The 12,188-nt window shown below is 36.5% G+C and overlaps 1 protein-coding gene across 4 annotated transcripts in view; it reads right to left on the reverse strand.

Moving 5' to 3' along the window:
- Dys (Dystrophin) overlaps positions 1 to 12,188 on the reverse strand; it is a 932,899-nt gene that overhangs the window by 677,600 nt on the left and 243,111 nt on the right. For all 4 annotated transcript variants that reach the window (XM_090379791.1, XM_090379790.1, XM_090379788.1 and 1 more), the window contains exons 7-8: positions 1,877 to 1,957; positions 1,591 to 1,703 (exon numbers count right to left, since the gene is read on the reverse strand). In XM_090379791.1, the coding sequence (XP_090235917.1) occupies positions 1,591 to 1,703; positions 1,877 to 1,957 (194 nt within the window). The remainder of the gene's footprint in view (positions 1 to 1,590; positions 1,704 to 1,876; positions 1,958 to 12,188) is intronic.

Below are 12,188 nucleotides of genomic sequence, written 5' to 3' on the forward strand. Positions count from 1 at the left end.
TCTACCAGAAAGGACTCTATGATTGCTTCTTATTGTGACAGATAATTGTACAGGTGGTCCAAAGCAGAAATATTCTACATTTCAGGATGTACTTAATAATCTGTTAGTAGGTAAGGTCGATTGCGCTTGTCTGTTCTCTAGTGGCGGAATTATTCCCCTTTCATGTGAGATGTCATTTATAGAATGTCTTAGTGATGCAACTCCCATGCAGAAGGTTTAAGACAGCTTATCACAAACATCAGGTAGGCACTGAAAACAGAAAGAAGTATGTTGTTCTCTTGGCTGGCAGCTGAAATGCACACTGTGATCTTTCTTCAGTCAGCAACAATATCTAGTGGCACAGTTTGAGGCATGATATTGACAGGTATGCAATGTACTAATGAGTAAATCATTATTTTATGCAAAACCATATTATATAAGTTAAAATGCAGCTGCATAAACAATGCACAAATTTTAAGCAGTCTCCATCTTCAGATTAATTAGCTAACTTGAAATTAGTTAGCTAATTAGTTTATGTTTAAACAATGACTGATTTATCCAAAGAAATGAAAACGTAGCCTGTAAAATCAAGCAAATTATAATAATAGAGAAATTATTTATGACTTACAAATGTTAAAGAATGTGTTTATTCTTCATCATCATTATTGGACTAAATGCATACTCGTTTATCACTCATTATTGGCTCAGCACTCGGTTCGTTGCACAAGGAGTCGTCTTCTTCAGAAATGCTTCAAGAGGAGTTTATTTCCAAGATAATCTTCTCTTTTCTTTATAAATTTAAATAGCATTCATAAGCATTTTTTAACGAAATGCACAAATTGCAACTAACACAATTTGCGAGGAGTAACAAGTTTACGAAGCTTTAAAAAAAAAAAAAAAGGAATGAAGAGAAGATTCTGAAAATTTATTTATACGATTTTTTATTTATTTATTTTTTATATACGATTTTATATATTTTTTATACGATTGAAGATTTCAGTGAAGGGGAAACACGTTTCACCAACATAAAAAACCACACAATTCCAGCTATCAGTATTTTCTCAAATGCAATAAGATTGAGTTTACTACCTATTTATAATTGCTTGCAGTAACAGAAAAGCCCAATAAACCGGACAGTGCAAATTGTTTTTGTTTTATGGTCATGACCTCCAGAAATGTGCTTAATAAAAATATCACAAAGCCATTCAAAATTGGTTCTTATAACAAAACATATGATAATGATGCAAGTGTAATGCATTTTAATGATTTGAATTAGTAACTAATACAATTTACACTATAAAAACGATCTTTTAGAGAGTTATATAGCAAAAATTTCAACTTTTGAGGTTGTGGAACGAATTATCAAAAGCAATGTGTTATTGGGTTCACATTACGATGGTAAAGGAGAAATATCGTAAAGTGGGGTACACTGTATTGTATAGCTATGCACATGGTTTGAAATGCAGTATTTATAATTGTTTAACATTCATTTTTTGCAATTAATGATCATATTTTCGATTTTGTTGATACTTGATACTTGAAAAAAAAAAAAAACTCGTAAACCCGGGAACTGCCTGTATATTACAAAATTCAAACATAAATATTACTTACCTTCAGGATCCAATAATTTTTCTATACCAAGGTACTTATATGCTACAGTGAAGGCATGATCTAAACGTGTATTAGCATCCTTTCGTAACAAGCTGTCATAGTCAAAGTGAGGCCTGAAAAATTTTTAAAAATTTAACTAATGAATAAAAATAATCTCACTCTCTATTACATGTTATGGAAAAAAATTTATTTTGAAAGAATTTCATATAGTTTTATTTTATTATTATTTTATTTTTTTAATTTTTCTTCCTTCATTAACATCTAATGAAGTTATTGCAATTTTTACCTAAACCTATGGATAACAGCATTGAAGGCAAGACCATCACTCCAGCTTGTAGTAAAGTTTCGAATATCTACATTGGCATATCTGAAATTGAAAATTCAAAGTTTAGAATTTCTTCACTTATACATTCAATTACAGTTATTCAATAATTAATAAATTTAGCTTAGTGCACATATGATAATTACATCAGGGAGAACTCATATGAGGAATAAATAGAGGTATGCCTAGAGTTATTCAAGATGGGTGTTTCACATATATGCAAACTGGATGCTTTGAAACATTTTTCCGAATTACAATAATACATTTCAAGTTAATGCAAATTTGCAATTAATTCCCCCCCCCCCCAAAAAAAAAAACATTTTTAGAAGAACTTTTAGAACTGTGCTATTCTAAATTTAATAAAAATGGCTTAGAACTGTACAGATACTTTTATAACTACATTTCTGTAGAATTCTACATTAAAGAAAACCATTCATCACAAGTTTCAGATCTGATATAGTAGTAGTAGTAGTAGTGGCACTTGATGCAAGAAAGCAAGTGTAGGAGCTTATGCAGCATCAGCCAAAAAAAAAAAAAAAAAAAAAAAAAATCACACCATACCCTCCAAATGCCTGTCCAGTTCCTCCTTAAATTTATTTAACCTATCAACTTCCACAACGACAGATGGAAGTTTGTTCCAGCAATTAACCACCCGCTGGCTAAAGGCAAATTTCCGCACATCTATTCTACATCTATCCTTTCTTAATTTGAACTTATGTCCCCGTAGGTTCGTATTCTGAACAAGTGGGAGGATCCCATCAGAATTCAGCGTGCTCAACCCATTCAAGGCCTTATAGACCTCAATCAGATCACCGCGCAGGTGCCTAGTCTCCAGCCACTGCAATTTGCAGAACTTAAGCCTCTCTTGGTAAGAGGATCCCTTCATTCCCCTCATCAATCGTGTTGCTCTTCTCTGTACACGCTCAAGCAAATCTACATCCTTCCTAAAATGAGGCCTCCAGACCTGTACGCAGTACTCAAGGCGTGGCCTGACCATTGCCTTATACAGAGGGACAATCACCTCCTTTTCCCTGCTAGCAAAATTCCTATATATCATTGACAAAACCCCGTGACCTGCCCTAGCAGCCTGTCTGCATTGCTCAGAAAACTTCATATCTGACTGCACAATTATTCCCAGGTCTTTTTCATTTTCTACCACCTTAAGTGTAGTACCACACAGTTGGTACGTTTCTCTGAGGTTACTTCTACCCATATGCAGTACTTTGCATTTGTCAAGGTTAAACTTCAGTTGCCACTTCTTAGCCCATCTGCCCAAATTATCTAGATCCTGTTGCAGTAGCACACTGCCATGACTGTCATTAACAACCCTGCCAACCTTCGTGTCATCTGCAAACTTCGACATTAAGCTTGATATACCTTCATCAATATCATTGATAAATATACAAAACAACAGTGGACCCAACACCGAACCCTGTGGGACTCCACTAATAACATTAGTCCACGAAGAGTAGCACCCATTGATTACCACCCTCTGTCTTCTCCCACTTAACCATCCTTTTATCCATTGTAGCAACTTACTCTTAATACCATTCTGCTCCAATTTGTACAGTAGTCTTCCATGCGCAACAGTGTCAAAAGCTTTCCTGAAATCCAAGTATATGATATCAAAATTATTTTTTGCATCCAGTTCCTTTGTGACCACATCATAATAACCAATCAAATTTGTCAGACAAGACTTTCCCTTAACAAACCCATGCTGTGTCTGAATTATTGCTGCAGTCTTGTCTAGATGATCCTGCAATGCATCTTTAACCAGTGACTCCATTATTTTACCTGGAACAGAAGTTAAACTAACTGGTCTGTAATTACACGTGACACCCTTCGAACCTCCTTTGTGACTTGGGGATACATTTGCACATCTCCAGTCCGTGGGAACCTCCCCTGAATCCAAGGATGCTCTCATAATTATGGCTAAGGGTTTGCTTAGTTGGTTTGCCGCCTCCTTTAATATAACTGGATAGATCCCATCCACCCCAGGTGCCTTCCTTATGTTTAACTTCAACAATTTCTCCTCCACTTTGCTCTCAGTTATTACAAAATCATTAAGCACACTGCTACAATTTGATAACCTTCTTCCATTTTCAAACTGTAATAATTCCTCACGTGTGAATGTAGATGCAAAATACTCATTCAGTTTGTTTGCTATCTGAGCAGGATCATCAACAGTCAAACCATCGATGTCAAGTGGACCAATCATATTCATTCCCTTCCTTTTAGAGTTTATATAAGTAAAGAAATCCTTGCTGTTTTTCTTAGCATCTTTTGCCAAAGATTTCTCGTAATCCGCCTTTGCCTGCCGAACCTCCTTTGTGACCTGATTACAGATTAGCTTATATCTGCTACAGGCTTCTGCGTCGCCTGATAATTTATATGCATCCCATGCATTTTTCTTCTCTGTCACGAGTCTCATTAGTTCATTTGATAACCATTTAGGCCTAAACCTTGAACAATATTTCTTCATCGGTATGAAAAGTCTAGTAGCTTCCACGATTAATTCCTTGAATGCTTCCCACTTAGAATTTACTGTTTGTAACATCGTCAGTTGATCCCACTATACAGAATTTAAAAACTGTCTGAGACCAGTGTACTCCCCTTTACGGAACCAAAAACCCTTTCCTTTACCCCTGACGGTAGTTACCTCTTTGAGTAAATCCCACTTCAGCACACTGTGATCACTGCCACCTAGTGGTTCCTTTATCTGCAAATTTTTAATACACGAATGATCACTGCTGATAACCAGATCAAGAGTATTACTTTCTCTGGTTGCCTCTCGAACATGCTGCTGCAGAAAACAATCATCCAATAAATCCACAAAAGTCTGACTAGCGTGTGAGTGACCAACCCACAAGTTCCAGTCAATATCTGGGAAGTTAAAATCCCCCATTATAAGACATTCTGATTTACTGGCCCACTCTATTTCTCTGTACAATTGTTCATTGTACTCATTCGAGTCGTTAGGCCTGTAACACACTCCTACTCTTATTTTTGCTTTTGCAGTGCTTATGTCACACCAAACTGACTCAACAGTGCACTGTCCATCTCTATCAACTGGATGCACTTCTTTTGATTTTATGTTTTTCTTAATTAACAGCATAACACCTAATCCCTTTCTGTCCTGTCTATCCTTTCTGTACACATTGTACTCCCCAAATTCCAGTTCTGCATTCCTTATATCTTTGTGACACCACATCTCTGCTATCCCAACGATATCCGCCTTTGTTGTCTTGACCAACACTTCAAATTCATCAAATTTATTTACTATACTTCTAGCATTGGTATACATACAAGCATACATGCTCCTATGCCTATTCCTTGTTACCCTAACACATCCCATATACCCAACTATTCCAGGATGACTGCCATCCATCCCTGAAACCCCCAACACCCCTCGCTCCAGGTCGCTTCTTATTCTAATAGAAGTTGTGCAAGAATCACCTTCACCTCTGCCCGCGGTTACTGTTAAACTATTAGTCTTTGTATCCCCCCAAGCTAGCAGTTTTCCGACCCACCTAACACTGCCTCGATAGCATCAGCAAATATTCTTGCACCCTTTCTATTTAAGTGTATCCCATCCCTGTAGAAGCAATCTCTCCTGTTAACAAGTACAGTCCAGGCTGAAAAAAATTCTACCCCTTGAGCCTTGCACAATCTTTCCAGGGCCGAATTGATCGACAAGGCTCTCATCATATACTCCCTCCTATCGTGTCTAGGCAGAATTGCAGACACTTTCAAATTCAACCCTAATTCTCGGCTTTTTTTCAACAGTGACCTGTACTTGTTGAGTAATTCTGCCGGTCTCCTACTCTTAATATCATTAGTGCCAACGTGTACAACTATATCACCTTTTGTGCCCTTGAAAGATGATATCCGCTCTACAACGTCATCAACCTTTGCCCCTGGCAGACATACCCTGGTCCTGTTCCACCTATCCTTTTTACATAGCATGTTCCCCGTTTCCCTGACAATAGAGTCACCAACAACTAATAGTTCCTGTGGGACCAGCGCATTCTGCCTTGGGGTTTGCCGCTGTGTTGCGCGATGACCAAGTGCAAGCTCTGGCGTTGATGTGGGCAGCTGAGAGCTTGATGGGCCCCTCAATTTATTTCCTTCGAGGGCATCCACCCTGTCCTTCAAACTCTCATATAGGCCCATAACAACGCTGAGTTGTGGGCTGATTTCCTTACACTCCTTACATCGCGCACACACAAAGACATCCCCCATGGCAATATCATGTTCCGTTCCAGAGAGTTCGGCAAACATTTCACAAGTTGCACATTTTTTTAGGCTGTGACGCGTTGGAGAATCGTCCCCCTCAGTTCTCCCCCGAGTCACAACACTCCTGCCACTTTGTGCCCGTTGCTTTGCTGCTCTAGTTCGGGGCATGGTAGTTTAAATTAATAAAATCAATAAATTAAATGTCAGTAGTATTTGAATAGAAACTATGAAATAGAAACAGTGAAGCGTATTACTATATAATTATGCGTTAGAGCTACCTAGCTACCTCAATTAAAAAATTTGAATTCCCTATATACAAAAATAATGGCTACAAAAATCGAACAAAAATAACGGTTTTACCTATCGTAAGTAAAATCCACAAAAACTCTTTATCTAAATTAAAATAAAAATAACCAGCGTAACTATAACTATATGACTACGTATTAAGTACAATATAAAACAACGATCATGTAAATAAAAGGCAAACACTTATCGTTTTTGCGGAGCCTTTAACTGACAGCTGTAACCTTTAAATAGAGTCAGCGCCCTCTCCTATATGTTGCTTACAAATACACTAAACAGCCTGATGGTACTTTTCTGCAATGTTTAAATTGTACTTCTGGATTTTAGTTTACTGATGACATCAATTTTGTGTTTTGTGTTTGCATCTCATGGCCAAAAGTAAGCTTTCTATTCAAACCCTCACTTGGACATTCCAGCATCTTCTGGCTTAATGGGAAAGTACAGTTTCTTAAAGAGAAGGGATTCTAATTCACTCACTCTGCCTCCTTTCTTTCTTCTGAAAACAGTGTCAGGAATCACTCCACTGATCAGCATGTGTAGATCATGAGCCCCCATTTCTTTATTTTGTTCCTCTCAAATTGTATTACAATATATTTGTACAATGGCTGAATTTTTTTCCTTGTACTGATGGCTAATCCTTATCTTTTCAAAAATATAACGTAATTATATAAATATATTTATATAATTATATATATAAAATGTAATATAATTATATAAATATAAATAATTATAATAATATAAATAGAATATAATTTGTACTCACGTACTGAAAAACTGGGGATTCCTGTTTTGGGGATCATCTCAAAGGGCAAATCTGTGTCAAAAATATCTGAGTAATGTGGTCACAAATGCATCAATTTTGTAATACAGTGGTACAAACTTTGTTTAGATTAGTGAAATTCCAGCAACAGGATTGGACAGGAAAATATATAAAGGACAGGAAAGGGAGGGGGGGGTGTCAAAGCAAAGAAACCTAAAAGATGGTGTGTCTGCTTCCTCACAGTAAATTACAAAAAAAAAAATATACAGATCCATACAGACTGTCTACCACAGTACATTATTCATATTTTTAACTTGAGTATAAATACTAACTTTGCACAGCCAGTCTATAACTCATGTCAAGAAAGGAAGGCATTGAGAACTTTTAGGAAACTGATATAATCTCTGAATCAGGGTAAAATGTGCATCCTAAATTATGAACTATCTAGATAGAAAGGCTGAGAACTAAGAAGCAGTTTCTCTAATGATTCAGTGTACTGCAAGCCAATAACTTCCACACCTCAAATTAATCTTATTAAACAGCAAAGAAAGCAAAACAGAGAGTCTTTACGGTCAAACTGGCATTAGTTAAGGCCTACATGAAAAAACATGTAACTTTACAAGTCAAAGGGAAATCGATCGTATGTGCCAATTCAATCTTTTTCTCACAAACAACCCTTCTAAGTACATGGTTGAAGTGAGAGGTCCTTTAGGCACTTCAGATCACAACTTGGTGATTGTCTCTTCTCCAATGGAGCCTTTATCTCATGGCTATTCCCAACCTCATGTTGTTTGGCATTACAAGAATGCAAAAATGGGATGACCTGCGAGATTTCTTTTCTTCTTTTCCTTGATCGGATTACTGTTTCAAAACTTCTGATGTCAACATTTGCTCAGATCGTGTCAATGAAATTATTCTTGCAGGAATGGAATCCTTTATCCACTTTAAAATCTCATCCTTTATCAAAACCTTGGTTTTCCAATAAATGTGCTAAGGCTGTTCAAGAGAAGAACGTTGCATATCGTAATTGGCTTGTTTCTAATTTTTCAGTTTCATTTTCTGCCTACACCAAAGCTCACAACAATTGTAAAGCAGTTATTAATCAGTTCAAACTAGAGTTTGAACAGGCTAAGAGTAGAAAACTTGCTTCTTTTCCTAATGGCAGCCGAGCATTCTGGTCTCTCGCCAAAGCTATTGGCCACAACTTTTTCCCATCTCTGCTCCCACCTCTGTCCAAACCAGATGGCTCTGTTTTCACTTCAGCCATGAATAAAGCTGACCTGCTAGCTTCCCATTTTATTTCAAACTCGTGTATTAATGATCTTGATAAAACACCTGCCACCATTCCCAACACACTCCATTCAATGCCTCCTGTGGTCTTCTGTCAAAAGGATGTCAGAAGGAATTTGACGAATCTTGATGCCAAGAAAGCTGCAGGTCCCGTTGGTATTTCTCCACTTGTTCTCAAAACCTGAACTTACTCCTGTTCTTTGCCGCCTTTTTTCACTTCCTTATTCCAAAGGTGTTTTTTCTTCTGCTTGGAAATTTGCTCATATCCAGCCAGTTCCTAAAAAGGGTGACAAATCCCTCCCATCCAATTATCGTCCCATTGCAATTACTTCTACTCTTTTTAAAGTAATGGAGAAATCAATTAACTGCCAATTCTTAAACTACCTAGAAACCTTCCGTCTGATCAACAATCGCCAGTATGGATTTCGTCAATGTCGATCCACTGGTGATATTCTGGCTTATGTTACCCATTTATGGACTAATTCAATGGAAAGGTTCTATGAAACACAAGTAGTTGCTCTTGACATCTCAAAGGCTTCAGATTGTGTTTGGCATAAAGGTCTTCTAAACAAGCTTCCATCTTATGGTTTGCCAACTGTTTTTTGTAATTGGTTATCCAGTTTTCTCTGTGATCACTCACTGAGGGTGATGGTAAATGGCTCTGTCTTCTAACTTCTCCATTAATGCCAGTGTCCCCCAAGGTTCAGTTCTTTCCTCCACTCTTTTCCTCTTGTATATTAATGACCTTCTTCCATTGACTGGAAATCCTATCCATAGTTTTGCCGATGATAGCACATTGAATTCCACTTTCCATTTTGAGAAACCTTGCCCTGCTCTATCAGCTTCAACTTCTCGAAAATCTGCTACCAATTTCTTAAATGCCGATCTTCAGGAAATTCTCCAGTGGGGCAAAGACAACTTAGTTGATTTCAATCCTTCTAAAATTCAGTCTTAAATCATATCTCGCAAAAAAGATTCCTCTGCTCCTATGCTTATCTTTGGTGACACTCCGATTTCTAGCCAAAATGATATATTCTCTTTTGGGGATTACCCTGACTTCTAATCTCTCTTTGCACAAGCACATTACAAATATTGCTTCTTCTGCATCTAAAAAACTTGGGTTTTCTCTTTCGTTCTCGGCGTTACTTTTCTTCCAAACACCTGCTCATTCTATATAAATTGCTAATCCGCCCTACCATTGTTGTTGTTGTTTGGTTTTTAGGAGCATTAGCAACTAAGGCCATAATGCTCCGGGAATATGCGGTGGTCATTCCCTTGACCTTTCCACATCCTCCGTATTTGGTGGTGACAGGCTCGAACCCCAGTCTAATCAAGCATGTGCTACGCACTGCTGCTCCTTCCCACCTGGCTACGGACCACCGTACCATGAAATATTGTTCCCACATCTGGGGCGGTGCCCCAAAAACCTCTCTCAGGCTTCTTGATTCCATTCAGAAGAGGGCAATTAGGTTAATTAATGATTCATCTCTAACAGAGTCTCTCCACTCGCTGTCTCATAGATATACTGTTTCTGCTGCATGCCTCTTCTACAGATATTTCCATGGGCACTGTTTTTCTGAATTGGCTTCCATAATTCCCGATCTCTCTTTCAAAACAGTCCAAAAATGTGCCGCCACCAGCCAACATACATTTACTGTCCAACTTCAAATTCACAGAGCCAACTTTTCATCTTCCTTGTTTATTCATTCAACTGCTGTTTTCTGGAACAACCTTTCTTCATACATATTTCCTGAAAATTACAGTCTGCAGAAGTTCAAGTCCAATGTCAACAAATATCTTCTTTCATATTCTCAACCTGCAACCCAAGCATGGTACTAGTACTATAGGTTCTGATATCTCTCATGTTTGGGGTTTACATAAAAAAAAAAAAAGAGAGAGAAAAAGAAAGAAAGGAAACATTTCAATATCTGGCTGTTATAAAGGATGGGAAAAGGGAGTCAAGGTTAGGAAACCTAAAGGATGGGTGTGCACTTCCCCACAATAAGTTGCAAATACTGGATAAGGAGTGGCATGTTTAATACACAAATATTAATTATGTTATGAACGCTTACCAAAGAGTGGATTTTATTAATGAAAGATGACTGATGACTCAGATACAGGCACTCCTTAAGGTAATGTACTTAATTGGTTTTTTTCATGTACATAATCCATTTCGTACACAAGTTCAACTATCTTGTAGATACATGTACAGTACAGTACAGTACAATACACCGAGATTATAACCCCCAACAAACATCATCATGTACAGCATTTTACAATTTGTAACTGAGTTAAATGAGGCTGAAAAAACATACAATGAATAATAATGTAGAGTACAGTATTTATTCAAAACTAATTTAATCTAAATACGATACGTAATTCAATTTAATCTACGATCAAATCATTTTACGATGGACTCTCCAAAACAAAATACAGTTAACTATACAATATGTAGTAAGTGCCGGTAATTGTGATCAAGTCTGTGAACTGAATTTCAATTGTATTAAACGGCAATTCTAATAAGCAAAAATGGAAGAAATATTATCCACAGGCTATAAAAGTAAAGATATAGAGCACAAATTTACACTTTACTTCCTCCAATTAACAGAATCAAATGATGCGTGAAAATCAGAAGAATATTTCTCACAGGTTAGAAAAATAAAAATAAATTTACGCTTACGTATATACCTTAATTAATAAGTGTAACTAATTGATATTTCTGTTCACTGACTTTTTTTTTCTTTTTTTTTTTCATAAAATTTAAGCAGTAAGAAAATAAGCAATCAATAACAAAGAACACGGAATGCACAAATTTCAACTAACACGATACGTGCAAGAAAGTTTTCTTGTAAAGAAAAGATTATGAAAATTTATTTATGTTTTTTTTTTTATATGATCAAAGATTTCAGCAAAGGGAAAGCACATTTCACCAATAATGTAAAATTTCACAGAATTCCTGCTATCAGTATCATCGCAAATGCAATAAGATCAAGTTTACTACCCGTTTTTAATAGATTGCACTAACAGAAAAGCCCAATAAACCGGAAACTACTAATTGTTTTATGGTAGTGACCTCCAGAAATCTGCTTTAGAAAAATATCACGAAGGCATTCAAAATTGATTCTTATAACCAATCATAGCAACAGATTTGTGGTTTGTACGTATCTGCGAGTTGTACATAAGTCATTTGTATGTAAGTAGAGGAGTGCCTGTGTAAAGGAAGTAAAACAAAGTTATTTCAATCATAATTGAAACTGAAAATAATAAAGATAAATTTTACGATTAATAACAGAACACAACAGATAGAGTGAAGGGAAAGATAATAACACTTGGAGATCTGAATAATCAGTTAAAAGGAAGATACAATAAATGAAAATAATGAAAGGTTATTCCAAATGTGCATTGCTAATATAGCCTTTTAATCACTAACACAAACTTTTTGCTATGATATCAGTGCAGTACAAGGCAGTGTTCATTCTCTTGCTTTTCTATTGGATTGTTCTTTTTAAAATAAGTTTGCTATATCTGTATGTGAAACCTTAGCACTCAAGATGAGAAAATTCTATCTGCCTATCGAATCTAAACACTCTATTGTTGAAGATGCTGGAAAAAACTACACTTTTTAACTGCATATTTTTATCACTCTTAAGATGCACATTTTACTTTTAACTTTAACCTTGTACTGTT

This window comes from Mastigoproctus giganteus, chromosome 8 (assembly GCF_048544385.1).
Source record: "Mastigoproctus giganteus isolate SK-2022 chromosome 8, ASM4854438v1, whole genome shotgun sequence".
NCBI classification, from domain to species: Eukaryota; Metazoa; Arthropoda; class Arachnida; order Uropygi; family Thelyphonidae; genus Mastigoproctus; species Mastigoproctus giganteus.